Raw genomic sequence first — 27522 nt, forward strand, 5'->3', positions numbered from 1 at the left:
CAGAGCACAACACAAAAGCCCCGCCCATCAGATGCCAGACATTCTACTATTCAAATTAGGCCCCAGTGTTTTTCTTACAGGGACACCCAGAGAAAGGCCCCTGAAGTTATTAGACTTCAGGCAGATTCATATGGAAGAAAGCTGTCCCTTTGTCACTCAGGTCCTGAGCCATTCATTCAGGACCTTGAAAGCCAAAACCAATATCCTGAGTGGTGCCCAGAAAAGCCCTTGAAGCCAATAGAATTTTTTTACCTGGGTGAAAAATCAACAGTTAACAACATCAGCAACAAAAAAAATCCTTTTGGTTCAACATGTCTATCCACATTCACTCAAGCTCCAGAATGCCTGGAAATTGCAGCTGATATATATAATATATATATATATGCAGGTTTTGGTGTCTTCGGGTGTCTTCCCGTGTAAGAGTTGGGGTGTCTAGGCGACGTTTCGACGAGGTCTCACTCGTCATCTTCAGGCTGGTGCTTTCGGCTTCTTGTTACTGGAACAGAGCAGGATCTCAGTGTTTGAGTTCCTATAAATACTGTTGAGGGGGTGTGGTGTATAGCCTCCAACGTTCTGGGCAGAGAGGAAGTTCCCAGGTTAATGTGCCTTTTCTTCTTTTGTTCCTTAATTACTTGAGGGATATCTTGAGTGATTTCTTGAGTGATATTCTGAGTACCACTTAGGTGGGTCATTAGGTGTGGATTAGTTGCTAAAGCTTTCGTGTCTTGACCTCTTGAGCTTGTGAAGAGTTTTTCTGAGAAGATGGCTGTACTGCACTTAGTTGTGCTCTGGCTTGGCTTCGTGTATAGGGGCGAGCTGTGGTTCCCCTTTTTTGGCATTCTAACATAAAGTTTGACAATTTGCTTATTTGTTATGACATTAATACCCCATGTTTACTCCAAGGAGCTGAAGTTGGCCTTCTCATTTTGTCCTCATAACGAATCTGTGAGGTAGAAAAACCTAGTATTTGCTATAGACCCAAATGTCCTCCCAATTTCTCCTTAAAATGACAGACTATGATTCAGTCAATGTGCCCTTAAGATAGGTCTATGACTGTGACCCTATAATCAGTCTTGTGTATCCTAGTTACTAATCTATCTGCCATATTCTGTACCAGCTTGAGTTTCTGAATAGTCTACTCAGGATAGGCTTGTCATACATCAGGAAAATTCCTGACACATCCTGGTTTTTGGGTGTAAAATTGCAAAATGTTGGGGGGAACCTGGATGTATGGCAATGCGATGGAAAAAGCAGCAGAAACAGCTCCAAAAGCTTAAAATAACTATTTTGAGGAGAGGAGATAACTGTAACAAGGCTATATCCAATCAATTATCATGAGGGCAAGTGGACAGGAAACACCAGCAACCTACCAACGGAATCTAGGCTCTCAAACAAGAGACTCATCCAAAGAATAATTATGCAAATGTTAACATTAAACATTATTTCAGTCTCTCTAGCCTCAGTGGAGCTGCTTGAGTGGTAACAGTTAAATGCAAAAACGGCAAAAGAATGAAGGCACTGCCATGCTAAAAGACTAATTCATTTCCTTGGGAATACTAATACTAAAGCACAGAAACGATGTGCCTTGGTATCTCATTCTAAAAACGGTCTTGGTTTATACTTTGGGTACTTTTGTGCTATGCAAATGTCTGTGCAATTAGCATTTCAAGGAAAGTTATAAAACGCTTCCAAAGGACAATCATTTGGGAATGCCACCACTGAAGAATAGCTTGTGACAGAGCTGGATCCTTTTTGTTCAAATCATAATGAAATGCTAGCAAATATGAATGTTTTATAGTCTGAATTTAGGACTTTGATAATAACTTGGGTTTTTAGTTATACTGGCTGCCGTGGCTTTAAAAGTGAGTTTAGGAGGGGTTTCAGATGCCTATTGCTCAGGCACCAAGATTATTTGGCAGGCAATGCCTTCTGGCTTAATCTACCTCTGTAAATTGCTCAGTGATCAAATTAAACAAGGAGAAATGGAAAACCAGGACAAACTTTGGGTTCCTTCTTGGTCCTTCATGTTTGTTTTTAATTACTTTCTGCTGTTTGTTTTTGATTTCTTTTTGCTTTAACTTGCTTTTAATTTTTTATGATTTTATTGTCTGCTTTTATGTTTTGACATTGTTGTAAACCACTGTGATATATTTTTTATGACACAGCAGTTTGTAAAAACTTAAATAAAATAAATTTTGCCTCTCTCATCCACCCTAAAGAACTAATTACTGCAAATAAAACGTAAACGTGCTCCAAATGTATATCCTCATCCTCATCTGGATGCACACAGAACGATTGCATTTGAACTCAGAAGGTCATTTGTCTATTTGGCACAGGGCCAGATAGTGATATTTTACTTCCTGAGGTGAAGAAGTAAAGGGCTCCCGCTCCCACAGAAGTCAAGGTACATAATTACCAAGGCTGCCCAAGTTTCTTTGGCACATGAGGCACACAATCTTAGAAGCCCTTTTCCTGGGAGTAAAAGACAATAATAAAAAATTCAATAACTTACTAACTTGTTGGTCATTCATGACACCTCAGAGCAGCTGCCTAAGGATATTGCCTCACTCTGCTTCACTGTAAGGTCAGTCTTGGATAGAGTTTTCAAGGCCACCCTTTAAATTGTAGCATGTTATTATTTATTGGGGGGGGGTGGCTGGGTTGAGAGAACGCATTGAGAGAACGTTTGATGTATCACAGTATTTTAATATTCTTTTGGAAGCCTCCCAGAGTGGCTGGGGAAACCCAGCCAGATGGGCGGGGTATAAATAATAAATTATTATTATTATTATTCATGAGTATTTCTCCCTCACAGGTTAAAGTGTCTTTTGGGGAGGCAAATCTGTGCTCAAATAATGTATACCTGGTAATATATATCCCCAAACAAAATTCCCCTCACGTTAGACCCCAGGATGATGGGAAGTAAATGGCAAACTGCTTCTCTTTACCCTAAATCCCAGCTCCTGCATATTTGCTGCCAACATGCTCCCTACTTGATGTGGCAGGCTTACAAGGACAGGTTTTTTTGCATAGTACAAAATGGTAAGGTCTGCTCTTGCTGGAGAATTGCTGTACATATCAGTCTGAAATTTGAAAGGATTCATCCCCTCAGAATGGGTGACCGTGCCTACAATTGGTATTCAATGCTGTCAGAATGTAATAAACTCAAATAGATACAGGGCTTTTTTCCAGCCAAAACGCACTGGAACTCAGTTCCAGCACACCTCAGGTAGGCACCATTGCCATTATAAGAGAACAAGGGAGGTGTTTGTAGTGAATTCCGGCACCTCTTTTTCTAGAAAAAAACGTCAATGTTGATGAACCCTCAAAGGGTTCCCTCTAAAGCACTGATCTGCCTGAATCTGGGCATGCTCAAACCACGGTGGGGCGGCTCCTTTGCTTGCAAGTTACATCCACTTATGTGATAAGGGAGAACAAGTTATAGCCAGTTTTTTAGAGTCTGCATTATACTAGATGTGGGTGAAATAGAGGTTTGAATTTAACGTATCAGATTTAGACTCAAATAAAAAAATAAATCAGAATCGACAGAGCAGACCCAAAAAAACAGATCAGGTCGCTACACCCACCCAGTAAATGAAATACCCTCCTCTGGCATTCTACTGTAAGTGGAAGACTGATGGCATCAGGAATAAATACCACAAGGAAACATCAGATTAGCATTTCAAGCAGCAGGCTAGTGCACCTACCCAGAGATATGCACACCAGCCTGCCATTTGTCCCCTATTGTGTCTTTTGCCCCTTCATTATTTTGATAACGTTCTTTGCAAATTCCACTGGAACTGATTTTCTGAAATAAATTCATTTATCTACAAGTACTTCAGAGCCACACCAAAAGCATTTTTAAAAAGCATGTTAAATGCTACCACTTTTGTTTAGATGGAAAAGCAGCTATAGAACCATGATTTGGATGAAGGCTGTGTACCTGTGCCCCACCAACAAACATGCCCCCCCCGGGCCTGCTATTTGCCCCCAAAAGTGTTTTTACTATAAACATCAACTTCAGGAGCAAACTGCAATCAAGGTGGATCTTCAGCAGGAAACAGGTACACTCCAGATTAAGAGGCTCCGAGCCCTATGGCTGCTTTTTATTTGAAACAAAAATGACAATGGATAATAATAATTTAATAATAATATTTTTATTATTCATATCCACTCATCTGGCTGTGTGATTAAAGGTAATGTGAAGCTTGGCCCCAAGGGAACTCATGGTAAGTTCAAGAAAATATATTCATTTCAGCACAGCTCTGGACTTTTTCCATCCTGCTGTCAAAATTGTTATTGAGATGTTCCACGGAATATCAGAAAGGGCACAGGATCAAACTCTGAAACATTCATTTGAAAAAGTCCTGATGAAGACTGGAAAAGTCAGAGTGGACAAAAGTGTTAACGTCGGAAGTGCGGTCATATCAAATGAGGCCACAATAAAGCCCCTCAGGCTGAGCAACTGGGAGATTGTCAATAATTTTTGCACAGTTGCCCGAGTAAAGTGGAGAGGACAGAATCCAAATTGAAAAGAATCAAGAAAAGAGAGGTTACAAAAAATTGAGACATCAGATGCAGGCAGTTCACTTCAAGAACTCAGTGGTGCGATGAAGGGGGGAGAATGATATGTGATAATAGCTGGAGTGGGAGGAGAAGTCATGTTTGAGGACTGAATAGAACCTGAATTTTGCAATGATGAAAGTGGATAACTAAATGCAAATCCAGAGGTGAATTACATTACACCCAAGATGTGCAGCACTGGGTGTCCACCCCAGATGCCTAACTGTTCTGCCCGCCTATCTGTTCTTCCCTTGACTACGGCCGCATTCACACCATACATTTAAAGCACCACGTTGACGGTAATGGCTTCTCCCAAAGAATCCTGGAAACTGTAGTTCATTGAGCATGCTTAGAGTTGTTGGGACGCTCTCAGAACTCTCATTCCTAACACCCTTCACAAACTACATTTCCCAGGATTCACTGGGGGAAGCCAGGACTGTTCCAAGTGGTATAAGAGTGCTTTAAATATATGGTGTGGGTGGAACTTTAAACACAGCCACCGGTGCAGGTACAGCCAGAGGTCTCTGGAAGAGAACGGTAGGCCAAACTGTATAAAATAAACCATGTTATTGGTACAAAGATTTGCCCCCCCCCCCGCAAAAAAAAAATCAGTCTCTAGAGTTCTGTGGACCTCAGCAATCCCATGTTTGCCTTTTGCCAGGCCTGCAAATGCCCCACCCCAAACTCCTACCTGTGGCAAAACCCCAGAGCCATTCGGACAGCTGCCTCTACTGTTGACACTGTAACAGTGACAAATGCATTGTTCCGACAAGATCACTTTAAATAATTCACAGGGAGCTGGGGATTAAGACAGTGTTTTTCCCTGTCTCTGCTGAGATTTAAAACACTTCCAGCTGGGAGATTTAAAAGACTATAATGGACTGTTTCTTCTCCTGGCTCCCCTCCCCTTCACTATCCCAAAAGCGAACTCAACAATAACACACACACAGAAAATGTCAGAAGGGGAGAAGGAGAAGGTGGGGGGGAGCGAGGGGGGAGAAAGCTTGGCTGGTAACCATGGCAATATCAGGCACACTATTCAGCTGTCATTATTCCAAAGGTTCATACATGTCATTATCTAGGACGTCAAATAAAAGCTGCCTATCAGTCCTGTCCTTCAAAGATTGAATAAAAACAAGCTACGGGACGGACTAGACTAGAGGGTGTCTCCCTAACAGTGGGTATCCAAACAACATCTTGGCACCCAAATAAAAGAAAGGAAGAGAGAAATGCCTCTTAGCATGTATACTTGTTCATTCTGGTCTGGATTCCTTATTTGGTCATATATGGTGTTTATGACAGATTATCAACATTAACTCTTACAAAAGGCAACTAGGATCCAAAACCATTTAGGTGACAAATGTATTGGGAATTTTGCAGGACAGAACTTGTCTGCCTAAGCAAGAGATTTGTGTAACTCAAAGCCTTGATTCTCCATCATGTATCTATTTGAGGTAAGATACAATCTTGACTCATTTCAGACCCAAAAGGTACAATTCATATAACATTTTCCCCCAATGAGGTTAGGTGTGAAAACTGTGCAAGAGTCTGATTTGCTCCTCATGCATACACTGGGAAATGACTGTGCCGTAGAGCTTTAAACCATGTGTACATCCTGCACAACAGGTAACCGTTTCTTTTCCCTACGTGTACAGGGTCTATGTAGGAAAAATACCACACATCAGTCTTGATTACCCAAATGCAATCCTTACACATTGTGATCTGGGTCAACTCTCCCTTGGTGTGTATATCTATACTGAGCTGAGCTTGAGCCTGTCACTAAAAATACCCATCAAACTCTCACCATAAACAGCAGACCCCTAAAGGTCTCTGGTGATTTGCAATTGACCCTGCACGAGACATGCATTAGATTTCATTCTCCTCCCTTTCAGCTCTTATTCAGCCATGTGGGCTGGGGGGGGGGGAGAGTAGTTGGGCATGGGAGTCGTGGATTCATTGCTCAGCGATGGGCTCCTTGGGGAAGGGATTGGGCTAGCTGCTTGCTATCTTCTCAGTATCAGTTCCCCATCTTGTAAAATGGGGATAAGCCTATCCCTACGGGTGGTTGCTAAAGCATGCAAGATGCGGATTCACTGTGCACATTAAAATGCTATCTAAAGATCCAATATTAACCTGTGTTTGCTTCACAGAGTTAGCACGAAGAGCATGGCCAAAGAGCCACAGATGGCAGGTGAAAAATACAGGCATATGAAACAGCAAGCGGGGATTATAAACATGTGCACCACTGAACAAGTCAAGAACGCTACAGACCAGTTATGTAGAAAACTCCTATGCCAATCATCTCTCTCAAATGCAAGGATATAATCCTCCATTAGCACACCAAGCCCATCCTGCTGCCACTAATTTACACCAGATGAGAATCTAGCCCCTTGGAGCTAGTTTCTCCTTTAGCAGATGGCTACACTGATCTGGCTGGCTTTTTATTATTCTTTTAAGAGAATAATTATTTCCCAAGGCTAGGTGATGCTGCTGTGTTTCACTTAAAGACACAGATGTTAATTTCTATTATAGTCTCTGCAGGCTGCATTAGGTTTGCTTGAATCAGAATAGCCATCAGAACGGTCCCTACAATCCTTCAGTACAGCAAAACCAGTAATATATTACAACATAAAGCAGGGACACATCAGCCACAGTGCAGCTGCAAATGTGTTACACAAAATTCATCTTCATGTCCCGCCTGGGAATTAAGCACTGCAGACTGTCCAGCTTTAACAGCCACCAATGTTGCATGAAGCAGTTAGGAATGGGCTCTTAACATGCCCCTCTGGCTACTTTAGATAAAGCGTACAAGCATGCAAAGCAGGCAGAGTTTTAATGTACATCCATGTGTCACAAATTCACCTCTGGGCGGATTCCCCTTCTCTACCTTGGACCCTTGTGAGTTGAGCATGGATTCCATGTTCTTTGAGGCCAGATGGTGATTGGGTGAAAGGAAATAGGTGCAATGTGTTTATTGGATTTTCATGCTGACATCACCAACTGATGTCTCCACATTAAGCCACTGCAGATTTGAAATATTGACGTTTAGCAAATGTGGTTTTTGGAACACCAGCTGCCATGATCAATCTGGTTGGGAAGGGACCATAGGTAAGTGGCAGAGGAATTGTTTTCTGTGCTGAAGACCCCAGATTCCATCCTTGATGGGAAGGACCTTCACTTCATAACCTGAAGAGCAGGATAATGCTGAGCTACATCAGGGCTGACCAAGACATTTTGCTGCCTAACACAGAAGAGCAAGTGGTGCCTATCCTCAACTCAAGGTGCATAGTACCCAAGGCTGGCCAAGTTATTTTGGCATCTGAAAGAGAAAGCCCCACAATTGCCTCTCCTCGGGAATAAACAATACAATATTAATAAATTAACCATTTGCTTCCCCTTCAGAGCACACAAAATTAGCAACCACTTCATTCTGCCTAATGATAGGGCTGGTCCTAGGCTAGATGGGCAAATATTCTGACTTTGAATAAGGCAGAGTCTGGAGTTCTGCAATAGGTTATGAGCTACATAGTAAAACATAAATGGGTTCTTTGGCCTTGCTGATTCTACTGTAATATACAGCTACTGACTCACACTTGTGTGTATGAAAGGGTTAACCTGAGCCCTGAACTCAAGTTACCAGAGTGAGTGTGGCTTGGCAGGCCCACAGCAGCCTCTGTTCCCCAACCACCTCTCTTTTTCACTTCATGATTCCAGGAACAAGCAATGAAGGAGCCATGTAGCTAATGGCTCCCAGCTGCAAGAAAATGCAACTGAACCGAATCTCTCCAAAAGGGAGATTTTAAAGCCTGCATCTTTGCTAACTGAAGATTGCACAATCCTTTTTGTAAGAAAACCAGGTTCTTTTCCTTTTTAAGTCATTTGGAACATTTTTTACCTTCATTTACTGCCAATGAATGGAGACTTGTTTACTGTAACTTCTGGAAACTGAGTATAATATCCACTTATTTGCAAAGCTAAATGCCTGTGATTTATTCTAGCCTAAGAATTTCCATGGGGAACATTTGTTTAAAGGTGGATGTGGGCAGAAGTAAATCTAACCAAGTTTTAATGTGCTTAGGGCAATTGTGCTTAACTCTGTTATGAGAGAGTAAGAATCTTTCTCCCCCAAACCTTTCTCTCCCACAGATTATCCAGGTCCTCTCAGTGGTTTTCAGTGTCATTAATCATGGTAACCTTCTGGGGTGTGAATAGGAGCCATCATGCTCTAGCGAGTCCCCTCTTACCTGACAGGTAAGTTCCAGAAGGGATGCTGTAAGGAAGAATAGAGTTTAGTTCTGCACCATGCCTTCTATGCCATTGGGCTAGGACAGGCATGGTCAAACCTGGCCCTCCAGCTGTTTTGGGACTACAACACCCATCATCCCTAGCTAGCAGAACCAGTGGTCAGAGATGATGGGAATTGTAGTCCCAAAACAGCTGGAGGGCCAAGTTTGGCCATGTCTGGGCTAGGCGGTGGAGTGGGGTGCAGAGCTCCAGTTAGTCTCCCATGCTATTTAATTTCTACATCAAACTGCTGTCAGAGGTCATGGTGAGCTTTGTAGCAAAGGGCTATCAATATGTTGATGACATGAAGCTCTATTTCTCTTATTTGTTTGCTCTAGGAGAGGCAGTGGAAATGGCTGCCTAGAGTCAGTAATTGGCTGGATAAGGCCTCATAAACTGAAGATTAATTCAGACAAGATGGAGGTACTATTTGTAGACATTTCCATTGGCCAAGCAGATGGTGAACAACCTGTTCTGGATGGATATGCAGCTTGGAGGTGCTATTAGACCTGGATCTCACTCTGAATGTCCAGCTGGAATCAGAGGCATGAAGTGCCTTTAATCAGCTTAGGTCGGTATGCCAACAGAAGCCACATGAAAACAGAGGCAGCCTCGCCACAGTGTTCCATGTCCTAACAACACTTAGGTTCGATTTATGCAATGCAATATATGCAGGGCTGCCTTTGAAAACTTTTCAGAAACGTTTTAGAACACAGCAGACACCGGGTTAACTGGGACGGGTCTGAACATATCTTGCCTAAGTTAAAAGATCTTCACTGATTTCCATGCTGGGCCATATTCAGTGAACCTGTTGCACTAGCAGACACGAGTGCAGATTCCCTCTAGCACAATGGGAATCCCCCACCTCTCCTCCCCCTGTGCACATATAGCTCATCCCCAAATCTGCTCTGGGGAGTTGGACGGCTTGGGGAGGGGAAGGTTCTACCAGGAAATACAATTTAATGTGTTGGCTTTGACACAAAGTCCTAAACAGCTTGGGACCAAAATTTCTGACGGGCTGACTCTTTCTAAGATCAGCTACAGATGCTCTAATTGAGATGTCCTTATATTCAGAAGCAACAAGGCCTTCTCTGTGTTGGCACCTATGCCAGCACCTTTATCACAGACACTCTTATGGTGCTGACCTGGCGCCATCCTTCAGGTGGTTATATCCTTCAGGTACCTCGTAGCAATGTTGTCATTCTCATGAGGCTGTGTTGACTGGCAGGTACTTCTGTAGTAAAAGCAGTTATTTCAAATGTTGTTGCTTTTTCATTCGGTTTTTCATTTCTTATTGTACTGATTTTCATGTTGCTTTTAATAACTGCTACCCTTCTTAGAGGCAAAAAAGATGGCATATAAATATATTTCATAACCATGGTGTGGAAAAATAGTGTGGAAACACCAATTGTATAAGAAATAAACAATAATAAATCCGGAGGCAAAAAGGTGGAAAGAATGGGAACTTTTGACACAGCAGAAAAACCTTGAGAAGTTAAAGGAATGGTTAGAAAAGAGTACTAACTCCTAGTCAGTGACTGCATTCTGCGGTTGTGCTACCTTGTGTTCAGTTTTAGAAGAAAGAGCCGCAGAGCCCCAGATTTGTGCACTCTCTCCATCTCCTCCTGCAACCTCCACTTCCATTTTAGTTTAACCACAGTTTAGCCCATCTTCTGAAACCTAAACTGTGGTCAGTCCTAATCTGGGTTTCTTGAAACAAGTACTTGATGCAGCAGACTCTTGTTCATGAAAGCTTATAACAAAACTGTTATATCTTAAAGTGCTATGGAACTCTCAACAACATTTTTGTATGCTCCTTCCAGCGATAAAATAATTTACTTTCCTGATTTTTGAAGCAATGTGTTTTTCCCAGAGCACTCCTCTGCTTCTGCACACACATCCAGCTTGCCAGATATTAAATTATTAATGGATATTATTCATTTTCCTGCTTTTATAAGTTTCATGTTCAGACACTCAATTTATATGCATTTGCTTTTTCTCTGCTCTTACCTTACTTCTCTGCTCTAATATTTGCCACCTTTTTCCTCCCCCCCCCCATAGAATATATTTACTATACATTTGGGGGGAGCATTTACTGTTTTCTATTCATTTGGGCACTTCTTAAGATATACTAACCAATTTTTGTATGATGTTTCCTAAGATCAATGACTTTTCATCTGTGTTTGAATGCCATGTTGAATCAAGATGGCTGACTAAACCTTTGAAAAGTGCACTGGGTTTGTGGTTTCTTAGAATTCTCCAGCAATGCTGGCTTCAAGGCAGCTAAGAATGCTGTATTTTATTTTTAAAACTTAATTTGGTTTTTGCTTGGTGAAAGGCACATGCCCAAATCAGGCATATGATTCAGATATGACAGGAAACTACACATAACTGAAGACCTCCTTGCTTGGTGTGGAACTCTGACAATGGTAGGAAGAAGAGATGGCTCACAAAAGCAGAAGTGTTACACATGTCTCAACATATTAAGCTGCTTTTCTTCATTTCACAATCAATCTGGTGGACTAGCCACAAAACCCAGTATTTCCCCCTTCTTTCAACAGGGACCCTCTCCACCCCTCTCCCTGAACCTAGCTAACAATAGTGTAAGAGATGAGTTATTTTTCCGTTTCTGTTTCCCTTTTGATGGCTGCACATAATCTGGTTACAGTCCTTACCTAGGGAGATATATCCTTGCTATTATTGACCAATTAGATTCCACCTGAAGTCCAGACCCTTTTATGATCATTAACATCATGTAAGGAATAGCTGGACTTCTTTCCCTGGATAATTAAGGGCCGTTTCAAATGCAATTACCCCCTCAGGATGCTTGGCCCCACCTTAACTATTTCCGTCCACAGCAACATGACTAAATGATGGAAGAATCTGTCTTATTAACAACAATAAACAATATTTACAATAACTGATCCCTAGGGGTAGCTTTTTAAGCCCATGAACATAACACCCCCTCCTATCTGCACAATAATTTAGGTGAACTACTTGGATTAAGGGACGTGGGTGGTGCTGTGGTCTAAACCACAGAGCCTAGGGCTTGCCAATCAGAAGGTTGGCGGTTCAAATCCCCACGACAGGGTGAGCTCCCCAGTGTGGTGTAGTGGTTAAGAGCGATAGACTCGTAATCTGGGGAACCAGGTTCACGTCTCCGCTCCTCCACATGCAGCTGCTGGGTGACCTTGGGCCAGTCACACTTCTCTGAAGTCTCTCAGCCCCACTCACCTCACAGAGTGTTTGTTGTGGGGGAGGAAGGGAAAGGAGAATGTTAGCCGCTTTGAGACTCCTTCGGGTAGTGATAAAGCAGGATATCAAATCCAAACTCTTCTTCTTCTTCTTCTCCCGTTGCTCGGTCCCTGCTCCTGCCAACCTAGCAGTTCGAAAGCACATCAAAGTGCAAGTAGATAAATAGGTACCGCTGCAGCGGGAAGGCAAATGGCGTTTCTGTGTGCTGCTCTGGTTCACCAGAAGCAGCTTAGTCATGCTGGCCACATGACCCAGAAAAACTGTCTGCAGACAAACGCCGGCTCCCTTGGCCAGTAAAGCGAGATGAGCACCGCAACCCCAGAGTTAACAGTCAGGGGTCCCTTTACCTTTACCTTTACTTGGATTAAAGCCAGTTTAAAGTGAGATCTCAGGGTCATTTCTGATGTGATGCTGAAGTCCACTTCAGGCATTCAGTCTATACATGCAAGAGCAAACGTGTGTAGCAGCATAGGAGCAACATGTGCCAGCTCTGACCCCTAAGTTGGTTTAGGGGCATCATAAGATAGGCACCCTACATCTAGCAATGGCTGTGGCTGGGAAAGGTGGAAAAGAAAGAGGCAGTGGAGGCAGCTATAGCAGTGGAGGAAGAAGCTGTGAGAATATGCCTCTTGCCAGGACATGAAGCTCTCCCAACTTCCAACAACGCCGGGTGCTGATTCTAGCCCTGCTAATATCCATGCGTTCAACTGAAATACCTGAGAAAGGGAAGCATATACATACTCAATTTCTCCCTATTCCATTTTCCCTTCTTTGAATTAGCTTTCTTTGTTGTTGTTTTTCCTCTCCTTTACCTGCCTCCCCCCCATGCCCCTTTTCCCCCTCACATCATCCATCTGCCTTCCTATCTGTTCTGCCTTCTAGCTCTGCCTTTCTTCTCTTCCACTGCAGCCTCTGACTGTGTACAGAATTGGTCTGCCTACCCATATGTTTGTTGCTAGATACCATATTTATCTATCCACCTGCTCTGTCTTTTGTCTGCATTCATTGCCATCCCGTTGACTACGCATTTTCCTGGCAATTTCTCTCTCTCTTTGAGATAGCAGCAACAAGTTCTGTTTCATGTCACAAATATTTTTTTCCCTCCCCAAAGCAGTAGGCAAGGAAGTGATGTTCCCTCTCCATAGTCATGGTGCATACAAGGAGACAGAACGCTCGCTTAAAGCAAATCCAGGTTTCTGCCAAACATGCAAAGAGGGAGATTGGGAATCACAGGAGAGATGCACCAAGCCGGATCCACTCTCTTCCCCTGCCACCACACAGCCTTCTCTGGCTTATTCTTTCTAATGCAGATTCTCAAACACGTTTCTGGGGCAATTAGGAGAAAAATGGCTTCAAGGGAGATGTGGGAGGCAGAGAAAGGGAAAAGCAACCCAGGCCCACAGTTTCTTCCTTCATGTCCCGCACCACCACTGTGTGTGCAAGAAAACATACACATTGCTTTTTAGATGTTTGATGGAGACTGGTTCTCAGACATAGGTCTCTGCCAGATGTATAATATGGCTCACCAAGCAACAGAATTAGACACTTCCCCGTGCAATGCATAACTATGCAGAAGTGGTTTACTCCAAGGGCTGGAGCTACAGCATATGCCTGCAGCAAGGGCATCACTGCTGCTTACCAGGAAGGAAAGGAAGGGAGGGAGGGAGGTGACAGTCAGATTGGAGATTCACAGGCACACTGGAAAGAGTGCTGGATTGGCATTATCTACGCCAGCATGGTGTAGTGGTTAAGAGCAGCGGACTCGTAATCTGGTGAACCGGGTTCGCTTCTCCGCTCCTCCACACGCAGCTGCTGGGTGACCTTGGGCTAGTTACACTTCTCTGAAGTCTCTCAGCCTCACTCACCTCACAGAGTGTTTGTTGTGGGGGAGGAAGGGAAAAGGAGATTGTTAGCTGCTTTGAGACTCCTTAAGGGGAGTGAAAGGATGGATATCAAGTCCAAACTCCTCCTCCTCCTCCTCCTCCTCCTCTTCTTCTTCTTCTTCTTCTCCACCCAAGAATGATTCCAAAGGCCCCTTTTAGAGGAACCGCACCCAAAGTGGCCCAAAGGGATGAAATATTGCAGCAAAGTGAGATATTGCTTCAGCAACTATCAGCCACATCCTTTGATGTGCAATAAAATTATGTACAGAAAAGAAAACATCTGCAAAGGTCAATTAATAGGAACGATTCATTTCCCTCTTGTTAAGCGTCCTTTTTATCTTCGTTGCTTTGGCACGACTCTCTGTCTCTCAATCTTTCCATTGCTGACAAAACAATTGTCTCCAGCACAGCCTTCTCTCCCCCCCCCCCCCCGCAGCTAGCCCTCTATCACCTGTTTAAACCTACCTATTAAGGCAGCGACCATCTTTCTCACTGATCTTTTTCTCATGCACCTGTCCCTGTCTTTGTTGATCACTTTCACTGTCAGGGGAATGCGAGTCGGGTTATTTTATGCTCCCATTCTTCAAATGCACCTATTGTATAGAGAAGATGTTTTAAGTGCCTGAAGGTGGTTTGTTCCTCATTACTTCATAGAAGTGACATTAATAGCCAGAGAAGAGCACTGCTGAGTGCAATTATGAATGGTGTTCAGGTACGAAAGCTGCTTTGAGCCTGCTAATGTTTCCTAATTATAATCCTTTAGGTAGAGTGCAAGAGAGACAAGGAGGGAAGAGAGAGGGCTAAACATTGACTTATATACATGCTCCGTTCACCTAGAGGGTGGCAGCAGCCAGGGAGGTAGGGGCAAGTCTTGGTCAATTCCTTCTGAAAGGCAACAGGCCCCTGCGAAGCTGAAACTGACATATTGAGCCGATTGACACTGTGCAGCTAATACTGATGTATCGCGCCAAAGGCACATGGCAAACCACAGAAGAGCATGAATCCTCTCCACATGGACAGCTACCATGATAAAGCAAGCAATCAGTCAAGGCAAACTGCCCAGAACCAAAGGCCTAGGAAAAACAAGAACATTTGGTTTACAGACTGTCTGCCGTGCTGACAATACCAGAGGGTCTAAGGGGTGGATGCAGACAGGGGGCTTAATATCGCAAATGAGCCATTGGCAAGAGGGTTTTGTTTGTGTTTTTAAACATTTGTCAGCTTTTCCATGGAAAGGGGAAATCCAGATTAAATTGGGGTGAGAGAGAAAGAATGAAGACTGACATTTTTGATGTCCTGATGTCATGTGGACACTGTGAAAGGGTTGCATGCATGAGCAGCACCAACCCCAAAATAAACACCCATCTGGAAGCCCACTTAGAGGAATCCTCGAGATGCATGAACATACCATCTAGACTTGCCAGACCAATGGCGGGACCCATACTATGGGATAAAACCAGGGAACCACACACGCTGCTTGGAGCTGGGATGGTGGGCTAAAAATGGCTTGGACAACAAAAAACTTTTCCTCCGCACACAACCTGCTGCAGCATCTCACCCCACACCACTGCAGCATGCTTTTGATATATGCAGTTGCATGTAACACCAAGTATACACCTTCAAAACAGTCCTACATTTGCGCACAAACTCTCCAACAGACACGCAGCACAAGTCTATGGCTGGCTCACGGTGTTCACGGTGCTTACTCCCAAGTATGCATAGAACTGCGGCCAGGACTAGGAAGCTGCTGTTCCCCAAACTCACTTCCCACTCCAGACTTTCTCCCCTTTCCATCTTCTTTGTAAACACACGATATTCAGTCCCACTGTCAGGCCGTCTTGGTATCCTGCATTTCCCATCAAAAGCATGGGCTCCCTATTACAGATCTTCTCCTAGTCAGCTGCCTCCCAAATACTTGGCTCTGAAACCCTCCCTGCCACCTACGAAGGCCCCTACTCCTTTCAATTTATTTCATTTCATTTTACTTATTGTTTGAGAGGGCTGCCTGTTTGGAGGTGTAGTTGCATGGTTATTTTCTTGTCTGGTTTTTGGGGGGAGGGGAGTGTAAGTGGTTTGTCTGTTCTTTTTGGCATGGCCAGATTTTCATCGGCGAAATGAAGAAGAAGAAGAAGAAGAAGAAGAAGAAGAAGAAGAAGAAGAAGAAGAGGAGGAGGAGGAGATTGGATTTGATCTTCCACTTTATCACTACCCGAAGGAGTCTCAAAGCGGCTAACATTCTTTTTTCCCTTCCTCCCCCACAACAAACACTCTGTGAGGTGAGTGGGGCTGAGAGACTTCAGAGAAGTGTGACTAGCCCAAGGTCACCCAGCAGCTGCATATGGAGGAGCGGGGAAGCAAACCCAGTTCACCAGATTACGAGTCCACCGCTCTTAACCACCACGCTGGCTCTCACAATGAGTATTGTGTGGTGCCCATGACACCCAAATGGTCCTCCAAGAGGTGGGGACCCTGCCCTAGTACACACTCTGCTCCTCTCTCCAGCCTGAAAGCAGCATCTCCCTCCTCCTGCACACAGCAATACGTGTGAAGGAATTCCCCCCAGCACCCAGGCTGCATTGCAAGCTACAAAGGAGCATGCAGAGTGTTCCCTGCTGAGCTGTTATTTCCCTGCGTGGTTATATACATAGGCAGGGGGTGACTCACTGCTGTATAACAGGATCTGGAGCATAAAGGCAAAAGGTGGAATTGGCAAAAAGTTCAAACCAGCTCCCAGGCAGCTGTTTGCACCGCCCCACCGCTTCCCAAATGCACACAGTGTGTCACCACCAGAAACTGGGATCCATGGGGGCTGCTGATATCTGAGTGTGAGTAGGAAAAACAGTCCCATTGTGGGATGTGGCCGGGGGTGGGGGGTGAGAAGAGAATGGAAAGCTTAACATAACTGACTTCCCACATCAGTGAAATATCATTGTGTTGGGTTGACTGAAAGCACAACACAGGCAGTGCCCAATCTGCCTCCACTGTGCAGAGAAGTGGGCTTGAAAAAAGGGGGCTGCACACCTGCCACACACAGCCACTCTCAAGGAAATAGGACCATATGACAGTCAAGTCTGGCAAGGCAGTGAGTGTCTCACATATTGCCACATCATGCAGCCCTACGCAGCCAGAGGACCTGCCAAGGGAGCTGCTGATTATTATCTGGGAATCCAAAGAGCAAGTGGGATTTCTTTTCATTCCAAATTCTTTTTTCAACAGAGAAAAAAATAGCATCCTGATGACTGAGGCATGAGTCAAGTTCCCATCATATATGTCACTTTGAATGTTTAAATATTATTGACAGCCCACAGCTTCTTCTGAAATATTTTTTAAAAAAGAATTGTGAACCAGCCCCAAATCATAAGCTTATATACTCTCTCTCTCTCTCTCTCTCTCTCTCTCTCTCTCTCTCTCTCGCTCTCTCTGTGTGTATTTACTGGAAGAAGAAAAAACATTCCACCCTTTATAGCAGTCCACCTGTTGAAAAAAAAGATACCTAATATTGTTTGCATAAAATGAAACTTGTTGATTTTGCCATTGTTTGGGTCAACATAAAAAAGAGAAATTAAGTCTTTTTTAATCAAGGGTTTTTATACAACACATTCAAGCCGACATATACATGAAATTATTACCTACATGAATAAAAAAAGAGAACAACCCCCACCAGACCTCCTAACAACCAGCAGACACACAGGAACATGTCAAATATCCACTTACCCCTGAAGGTGGGTTTGCTGTCCATCCAAGTTCAGCTGTGGCTGTCCGAGTATCCATTAGGGTTTCTGAAGACCACAAAAAAGAAAAAAGAGAAGAATTACTAAGCAAATCAGAAGTTGGAATAAAATTGCAAACACACTACAAAGATGTATCTGGAGATATATGTTCATTCTAAACCAATAGAAAATGATCACTGCTGAAAGTTTAGGCGCTTACTGCAATTTAGGAGTTTGGCTACATAATAGCAGAGAGTTTCTAAGCACTTTAAAGAATGCTCTTATGGTATGTGCTTTCACAGATTAGAGTCCACTTCATCAGGCGCATCTAATGAAGTGGACCCTACTCCACAAAAATATCTGGCATAATCAATTTATTGGCCTTTATGATGCTACAAGACTCTTGTTTTGCTACAACTAATAGCTACCTCTGTGGAAGTCAATGCAAAATGTGCACATTCATTTAGTTCAGAGATTTCTCTGTTTTCAGGGTCCAGTATGCTCTCCAGACACTAGCTAAGGATTATTAGGTTTTAAAATAAAGTTGGCATCTCCCACCAGCAAGGACTTTACAGATACAGGGAAGAATCCAATGCACTTGTTCTGTTAGCACAATGATTTCCATGTTCACAATGGAACTCCCCCTCCTCTCCCTGTGCATGCCCCCATGCCCCTCCCCTAATCTGCGCCAGAGGGTTGAGGGGGAACTCAGAACAGATTTAGAGGGAGAGGAAGCTAAACATCTTTGCACTGATGAAACAAGTACAGTCATACCTCAGGTTACAGGTGCTTCAGGTTGCGCGATTTCAGGTTGCGCACTGCACTGAACTTGGAAGTACCATAATGGGTTACTTCCGGGTTTTGGCACTTGCACATGTCCAGAAGCGCTGAATAATGACCCGCGCGTGCGCAGATGCGGCACTGCAGGTTGCGAACATGCTTCCCCCATGGATCACGTTCGCAACCCGAGCATCCACTGTACACTGAAAGAGGCCATCAGATGAGAGAGAAGCTAAAATATCCCTCAAAGGGTCAGATTGGCAGCAATCTTTTGCCTTTCTAGAATGCACACAAGACTGCAGTATAATGTGGGGTGATTTTGTATTTTTTTATTTTTTTAAAGTTTACTGCTTCTGTTATTTTTAAGTTAAACTGTGCGCAATGTGAGATCCAGACTAAATGAGATGCTCCTAGTTCCCACAGAATGGGCTTAAGCTAAAGGAGGGTAGATGTGGCTGAGAATTAAGAGAAATTTATGTACTGTAAGAGCAACTTAACAATGGAATCAATCACCAAGAAGGTGATGGGCTCTCACTGGAGGTTTTCAAGAAAAGGATAGACAGCCACCTGTTGAGGATGCTCTAGCTATGGACTTCCTGCATGGACCAAGTGGTTGGATCAGATGGAACAACAAGACCCCCTCTAACACTGTGATTCTATGAAATCAATAGGCTTTAGATCATGCCATAGCGAACTTGCCCCATTGCTTCCACTGGCAACTGAGTCCAACTAACTGAGTTTCAACCCAATTGCTCTTTTGCCACACCTTGATTTAAAGGGAGTAGAGTAAAGTTGATTGAGGGACTGAACCTAACCAGAAGACAAATGAATTTTGACCATTGACACCCATTTTATATATGCTTAAATGCAACTGAAAATCTGGATGGCCTGGAAATTGTTGCCAGTCACTGTGGGCTTCACCTCTATGGGACTGAGTTCATGCTGCATTTTCTCTACATCACTTCAAACACAAAAGGCTGAATCGCAAGGAGGGTCTTTTAGCTAACACCTCCAAATAAAGTATAGCCTTGGTGCAGAGAGCGGAAGTACATAGGTGTAAGATGCTAAGTAAACCCCTTCCCCACAAAAAATAAAAATAAAATCAATGGATCAACTTAAATTTTAACACTTCAGTTTAACAGGGCTGTTGATTGGTCAATTAGGCACCAAAATAATTGCCAGGCTTCAGTATCCAGAGCCCTTTTGAAAGTGTGGTCCAAGTAAAGGACTCAGATTCCCTATTATCTTAAGCCCGTATCTCCATTATCACATCTCTAACATTTGAATGTTACATAATTTTTTAAAAAGTGGAATGTAACTAGCATAATGAATTCAAAATGCCAGACTAGAGGCTATAAATATGCCAGTTACAGCAGCTCTATTCCCAAATTGCTTTGTTTTGCCCAGCAGTGAAGAGGATGGATGTAGTCAATTATTGGCATTTCCATGAATAGCTGGTGGCTGACTGACCAAATCTGTAATATATTTTCCCCCCTATTGTCTATATTGGCATCTGCTAGATATATTGATTTGTTGGTTGCCTATGCTGGCAAAAAATCAGAAGCACCAATATCAAACAACACTATTAGAATGTGTTGTCAAATTTTATTTCTTTAAGGGAGGATTTTTGGTGTAGTTTTTTGTTTAACGAAAAACAAATATTGTTGATATTTTCCCAGACTCTCATTTTTAAGAGTAACAATAATAGCAACAACAAAAACATAGACAGACAGATGGGGAGAAAAATCTTCCAGGTTTTATTTATTTGTTTTCAACAGATTAAGTTGCTTGTCTACTGCAATTCCACCAAATGTTAGAAAAAGGAAATTACAATTGTCACCAGCATCTGGTCAAGCAGTTCCCTATTTGTCCTTCCTGTGCATTTCCTCGCTTTACACCTCACAGCTTAGAAAGCTATAATGATTCAGATCACCACCTTTCACCCCAAGGCAGATAGTTTTAAACTTTGTGAAATCATCCACATCCTTCCAAGTGTACTTCATTTTAAGCAGTTACAGATAGGTAGCCGTGTTGGTCTGCCATAGTCAAAATAAAATAAAAAAATTCCTTCCAGTAGCACCTTAAAGACCAACTAAGTTAGTTCTTGGTATGAGCTTTCGTGTGCATGCACACTTCTTCAGATACCAGATATCTGAAGAAGTGTGCATGCACACGAAAGCTCATACCAAGGACTAACTTAGTTGGTCTTTAAAGTGCTACTGGAAGGAATTTTTTTTATTTTATTTTCATTTTAAGCAGTGTGCTATCTCCCTCCAAACCAACTCCCTGCAAACCCTTGTGTCTTCCTTCAATGCATTACCATCTTCACAGTCTATTAGTTATTCAGACTCAAGTAACCAGGGTTTTGTCAGTAAGGGATTTACAACACCACTCTCCCCCTTCAGTAATCCCCTGGAGATGTGGCTGCATTTGGGCAGCATGTTAAACCGTGGTTTATCAAAATGGGAATGAGCCTGTGTGAGCCTCAAACTCACATGCTCTCCCACTATTCCTCCAGAGAAGCCATAATGAGGTAGAAGCTTTTGCTTCCATTTTTTTTATTAAACAGAGACTGTGACACCATCAGAACCCAACCAACTATGGTTAATTTTAACTGTGGTATGGTTGAAACCAGCAAACCTGAATAATTATGAAACTGGCTTGCTTCAACAAAGTATAGTTAAGATTAACCACTGCTTAGGGTTCATATGTAACAATAAAAAGGTAAAGGGACCCCTGACCATTAGGTCCAGTCATGGACGACTCTGGGGTTGTGGCGCTCATCTTGCTTTATTGGCTGAGGAAGCTGGCGTACAGCTTCCGGGTCATGTGGCCAGCATGACTAAGCCGCTTCTGGCGAACCAGAGCAGCGCACGGAAAAGCCGTTTACCTTCCTGCTGGAGCAGTGCCTATTTATCTACTTGCACTTTGATGTGCTTTCGAACTGCTAGGTTGGCAGGAGCTGGGGCCAAGCAACGAGAGCTCACCCCATCACGGGGATTCGAACCGCCAACCTTCTGATCAGCAAGCCTAGGCTCTGCGATTTAACCCACAGCACCACCCACGTCCCTCATATGTAACAATAAACTGTGGTTAATCAAAAATGGAAGCAATAGCTTTCAGTTTCCTCCTCCCAGTCATGCCACAGGAGAGGGAATGAGCCCAAGGCTCACCCAGGCCTATTCTTATTGACTTTAATACAAAGCTAGTGACTCAAAATGTTGAAAACCCTGAGCCCTTAACAGCACATATTATCAGTAGATAGAGAGTTGCTACCTGGTCTGGATTTTGATTGACCATCCTGACTTTTCAATGTGTATGTCAAGCAGGAATGTTGATTTCCCCCCACCCAAAAAAAAAAAACAATTAAGAAGTAAATGAGTAATGGAAAGGGGAGAGTAACTGCTCATGCTATGTATCTTCTGAGCAGCGCTCAATAAACATAGTCATTACCTGCAGTGGCTCAAGTAGTGTTGAAGAGGAAATTTACAAGAAAATACTTCACCACAACCTGCTAGTAATGCATTAGATGTTGGGTGGCCTACCTTCAGCCCTGCGTTCTATCAATAGTTTTGAAAGCTCCTGTATCACAACCAAAAGTGTAGAAAAAATGAAGAAGGGCACAAAATGGCAACCAGTTCTGTACACGCCCGTTGCTCCTCCCTTCCCTACATAGAACAGGCGGTTCTTGCCACAAACTGTTATATTTTCACATCTGCAGTGCAGACAGTGCAGGTTTGGTGCAAAACAAACCCAAGGTGATAATCTTGTTTTCAGATATTGGCTGAACTGTATAAATGTGTGAAACCCCTAACTTGACATGCTCTGAGTTGCAACGGATGACCCATGATGATCTTTTCAAACACTGAAGGTGTGTTCATATCAGCTATGTTCTTGCATGTACTACAAGTCATTTTCCACAGATTCCATCCTGAGAGCTGGTGCAGTCTGCACCAGATCCCCTGTGCTTCCCCTCCTGTGGACTTCCTTGTAGCTGGCAGAGAAGAGTCTACTCAAGCATTTCAAGTCATAACTTTCCCTGCAAATGCGTCTAACTCAATAAACAAGTAAGCCTACTTACCACTTCACACAGCGAACATATTTAATAACACACCAGTAATTTCCCTGCAGCTCTGTAGACATATGAACCACAGATGCACCTATGGACCATGGCACAATGTTCATAGGAACAGGAGGATAACAAACTCGCTAGTGCAAGCACAGCCTAAGGGCCAGTAATCTTGCTGCAACAGTAGATCTGTACTATTCACCCATCTTTTCCCTCCCCCCATTTCTTTTCAAGGGCAATTGGCTGTGACCAATTATAGGCCAGGCTCTATTTAAAACAACAACCATTGTTGATGTCAAAAGGATTTTCCCTCCTCTGCCTTCCCTTCCTGTCCAGCGGCTCAGCACGCTTCTGACTTGCTTCCCCAGAGGACATTTTTCTGACTTAACACTGACACAGGAATGTACTTTTGATAAACTTCAGCCAGGCTGCAAGGTGCTTCCTCTGCAAGCAACCCTTTTGCGCACTCCAGACTTGGCAGTGGCTGGCGATCTTTGAAACTGTTGACTTGTGTGGTTCAGGCAAACAACAGAGGGGGGGGAAATATTCCTGCTGAACAAATATGTCCCGTCCCCCCCCCCACCAATCATCCCCTGCTACGAGAAGCAGGGCAGCCGGGGTGGGGTAAGTTGGTGTTGCCTCCTTCACAGCTCAGCTTCCTTATCTGTGCTATAGTGCATGACTGTAATACACAGGGGGATTAGTGTTAGCAGCCGCAGCTTGTCACACAGCTTTGCTCTAACATGACAAATGAGTGCTTGGTTCTATTACTGCGCGGGTTTTCTCCTTTTCTTCTTCTCTTTAGTTTGCTCAGCCTCCTCAGCCCCACTCATTTATGCTGGATAAAAGCTTCTGAAGACAGTGGATTAGAACCTGACCTCTGGTAAGCCTCTCCAAGGCAGGGGAGGATGTTACCTGGTCACGGGTCACACCTGTAGTCAATTAGAGTGCCCTCTGTTCCAAGGCTCCATACAGAACATCTGTAGAGCGTTAGGCTCAGAATTTCTCTCCCGGTGACGCACTTCATTGTGAAGAAAGATGGTCTCTTTTGCCTCCTTTCTTTGACTCTCTTTTTTAAAGTAGGCACAAACAGAGAGAGAGAGAGAGAGAGAGAGAGAGAGAGAGAGAGAGAGTTTTCACTGGCCCTGCTCCCATACCTATAAAAGCTGTCCAAAATGAAGAAATTAAGGAGGTGAAGCTTTTTTCGGCATGTGGAGATAAAAGATAGGGAGGGTTTCAAAAGCAGGATTTCTTCATGGCAGGCTCCTGTTGGTATAGAAGCACGGCCAGTAAAAAGAGCTAGCAACTCTCTCTCTCTCTCTCTCTCTCTCTCTCTGCCAGAACTCACCAGAGATTAATTTCTAAAGGGAAAGATTGTGGATGTGCTGTAAGCCACATCCTTGAATTCAGACAGCTCTGCCCTTTACTTTCAGATATGTGGAGCGAAGTGTGTGTGTGTGTGTGTGTGTGTGTGTGTGTGTGTGTGTGTGTTTAATTGGAATTTCGAGATGTCCATGATAATTTCACTGCCACAGCTTTATTGCCCTTTAAGAACCAACTTACAGGCAATTTGTTCCTGCTCACAGTTCCTTCCATTTATGCACACGCACACCCCTATGAAGTCCAAGTAAAGAAGCCAGTGCCAAGGAGTTCCTCTGCACAGAAATAACGGCAGGCCCCACAAATCATAAAAGTGGCTTGGGAAAAACTGAGGATTTCAGAATGAATAAAGCGTGTTTGGCATTGCTCTTGAGATTTCAGGATTCATGGTTCCAAATTGTTTTCCCAATCCTCAACCTGTTCTAAAGGGAGTTGCATTTTTTCAATGGAGCCAGGTACACAGGGGTAGTTCTGGACCTTGTTTGGCCCATAGACAGACAGTAGCTGTGGCCAGGAAGACTTTTGCACATTTGTTTTGAGCTGCCTTTCCCAACCGGTTTCTCTTCAGAGGTTGTGAACTGCAATTTCCACCATGCCTGAACACTGCCTATGCTAGCTGAAGCTGATGAGAGTTGGACCCCCAGACAACTGGAAGGTACCAGATTGGATAAGAATACTTTAAGCCAGAGGTGAGGAAATGCACACAGGCCACATTTGGCCCAGCTCAGGTGCCAGATTTGACCCTCAAGGCCTCTTCTCTCAAACTGTACTCATCTGCCCCATACCCACCATCATAGGTCTGATTAATGGGGACAGCTGAATAGTGCTGACAGCAAGCTCCAATGGGACTGGCTATGCTACAGAGTTCACAATCCTTGCCCAAAGCTGGGTTGCTATAAGTGCAAAGGAAGACTTGTGCAGTTGCATCTTGAGCTACATCCACAAAGGATTTTCTCTAACTTTGGGTCACCTGATGGGATTGTGATGGACAGGTGGGTGCACCCACCCACCTGTCAAAATGGCCTGCAGTGGGTAGAAGAGATCAGAATCTGGCCCATTGGCCACATTCTGTTTCCCACCCTATCTTAGACAGACATGGGTGCTCTGTTGGTAGTACTTTACCTTTTTAAAAATGGAATTTTAACATGTTCTAATTTTGATGGTATACCATGTGTTCTTTGCTAGGAATTGCCTAGTGAGGGCCCGGCACTAAAAGGCAGTCTAAAAAGTCATTTAAACAAATAAACTTATTATTGATTTATGCTAGTTGTTGTAAGCAACCTCAAGTGCCCTGTATTTAAGTGGTGGCTAATTTCATCGACAGATAAATAAGTTTCTCCATCACTGGTTCCTGCTATAAACATCCATGAGTTTCAGAAACAGTGGTCTGCTAGCCAAGCCAAAACTTTGCAGTGTTCCAGGAGGGAGACCAAGTTCTGCATCAACTCCTAAAGTGCCACCTTGGCTGCGTGTGCATGTGGACAACAAAGAATCTGCGAGGACAATCAATCACTGGTGGGGGAGAAAAGCAGTGGGAAAGGTGGTCAGGGGCCAGTGTAAAATTACTTTTCTCAGCTTGCTAATGAGAGGATTACAATGGATCACAGCCTGAGCATCATTAATCAGACAAGAAGCTTCAGAGCCATCTCTATTCCCCTTCTATGCCTCCCTCTTTCACTCCCAGCAGCTCTTTCATCTGCTTTGTTGTTGTCAGATGTTTCACGCCCCCCCCCCGCCAGTCTTTCCATCCTGCCCTCACATCCCCAATTTCCTTCCAACTTTTCTCCATCCAATCTATTTTATGTATTTCCTAAACAGTCTGTTCCTAACTCTTTAATTAAAAACCCTAACACCGTTTTCTGGTTTGTTGATGGGGTGGCAATGCCAGACTCTCCCCTGAAAGATTCCCTTTCAGGATCTTTTTCTTACAGAGCAGCAGATAATTTAGCCAAGAATTTACATAAAGTTGGGTTTCTTTTCTCCCTCCCCACCCTCTGTATGACGGCATTAGTTCCCAGGAGCATGACTGGCACCAGTACAGGAAATGTGTTCATGGCTATTGCTGGATATGCCCCAAACTGGGTAACTCCCTCCCTGGAGAAGTTCTTCCTGATTGTTCTCTGTTGCTGAGCACAGACTGGGTTTCTCCTGAGGTCCTTTGGGGAGCTTCTGAGTTTGACAAAATGCTCCACTCGTTCCTGCTCCTGTTTTGCTATGGCATTTTATTTTGTTAATCGTTTTAACATGCATTTGGATTTTTAAAGTTTGCGAGCTGCCATGGAAATATTTTTTAGTTAAAAAGGAAGAATTTGTTTTAAAAAAAATTGTATGTAATTTAAAAAAAATTGTATACCATGATTTTGTTTAAAAGTATCAAAGCAGTTTATGATGATGATTATAGAATAAAAATTGCACACAAAAAGGAAAACAGATCACCAGCTGGCTATCTTAGGTCAGGGCTGGTGAACTGGTGAATCTGCAGATGCTGCTGAACTTGCAGCTCAATCTGCCCAGCCAGTGTGGCCAATGGTCAGGGTTGATGAGAGGTCTAGTCTGGTAACATCTGGAAGGTCAGAGGTTCCCCAGTCCTCTTTTAAATAAACTAGTAAAACTGACAAAGTCATTAATAATAAGTCATACACACACAATGTCTGGTGCCGTTTTAAAGATTTTCTTTAACATACAGTGGTACCTCGGGTTACATACGCTTCAGGTTACATATGCTTCAGGTTACATATGCTTCAGGTTACAGACTCTGCTAACCCAGAAATAGTGCTTCAGGTTAAGAACTTTGCTTCAGGATGAGAACAGAAATCGTGCAGCAGCGGAGCAGCGGCAGCAGAAGGCCCCATTAGCTAAAGTGGTGCTTCAGGTTAAGAACAGTTTCAGGTTAAGAACAGATCTACAGAATGAATTAAGTCCTTAACCCGAGGTACCACTGTATTGTTTTCGGTCCAACAAAAGTTATGTTGCTATCGACTTTGCTGTACAGTACATACCATCCAGAATTTACTTCCAGCATGAAAACTAGCCGTCAGCATACACCAACAAAGGCATTAGAACCATTTCCCAGGACAGACAATGTAGTGCTAGTCCAACAGGCATACTTGACAAATGAGATCCCGCACTAGGTAGAACTTCTTTAGTCACCAACAACTAGGACACCTAACCAGAAAGCAGCACCATTCCAAGAGATGCCACCAGAGACCAGGGAGCAAGGCTAAAGGCCCCCAAAGATGGAAGACAATATGTTTGGCTTGTTTCACGCAGATCAAAAGTTCAGCCAAGTGAGTGATACACTTTTGCAGAGGAATCATGAGTCAGTCAGTGCAGAGGCAGCTGCTTTGAAAAGGGAAATGTCAAGCACCAACATGAGAGAACTAAAATCCTTACACCACCAAAAGTTCAGCAGATCTCTCCATTCTGTAAAATGCCGACTATGCAGAAGCCGTGCCAGAAATTGCTTTTCTGTTCGGACTAGAAAAGCAACAGAAGCCAAGAGGAATAACAATACAATTATAACCCAAGAAACAAAAAGTCTGAGTGATGGAACTGGCTAAACTCTGAGGGATTCGCCACCCATTCCAGGCAAGCAGAG

The 27522-nt window shown here is 43.5% G+C and overlaps 1 protein-coding gene across 15 annotated transcripts in view; it reads right to left on the reverse strand.

Annotated features, from left to right (window-relative positions):
* EPHB1 (EPH receptor B1) overlaps window positions 1-27522 on the reverse strand; it is a 344460-nt gene that overhangs the window by 200077 nt on the left and 116861 nt on the right. For all 15 annotated transcript variants that reach the window (XR_014526935.1, XR_014526936.1, XR_014526937.1 and 12 more), the window contains one exon: window positions 17700-17764. Coding sequence is in view for 8 of the 15 variants with exons in the window: in XM_083506360.1 (XP_083362486.1) it covers window positions 17700-17764 (65 nt within the window). In the remaining 7 variants the exon portion in view is untranslated. The remainder of the gene's footprint in view (window positions 1-17699; window positions 17765-27522) is intronic.

Source organism: Podarcis liolepis, assembly GCF_965112155.1.
Source record: "Podarcis liolepis genome assembly, chromosome: 5".
NCBI lineage: Eukaryota > Metazoa > Chordata > Lepidosauria > Squamata > Lacertidae > Podarcis > Podarcis liolepis.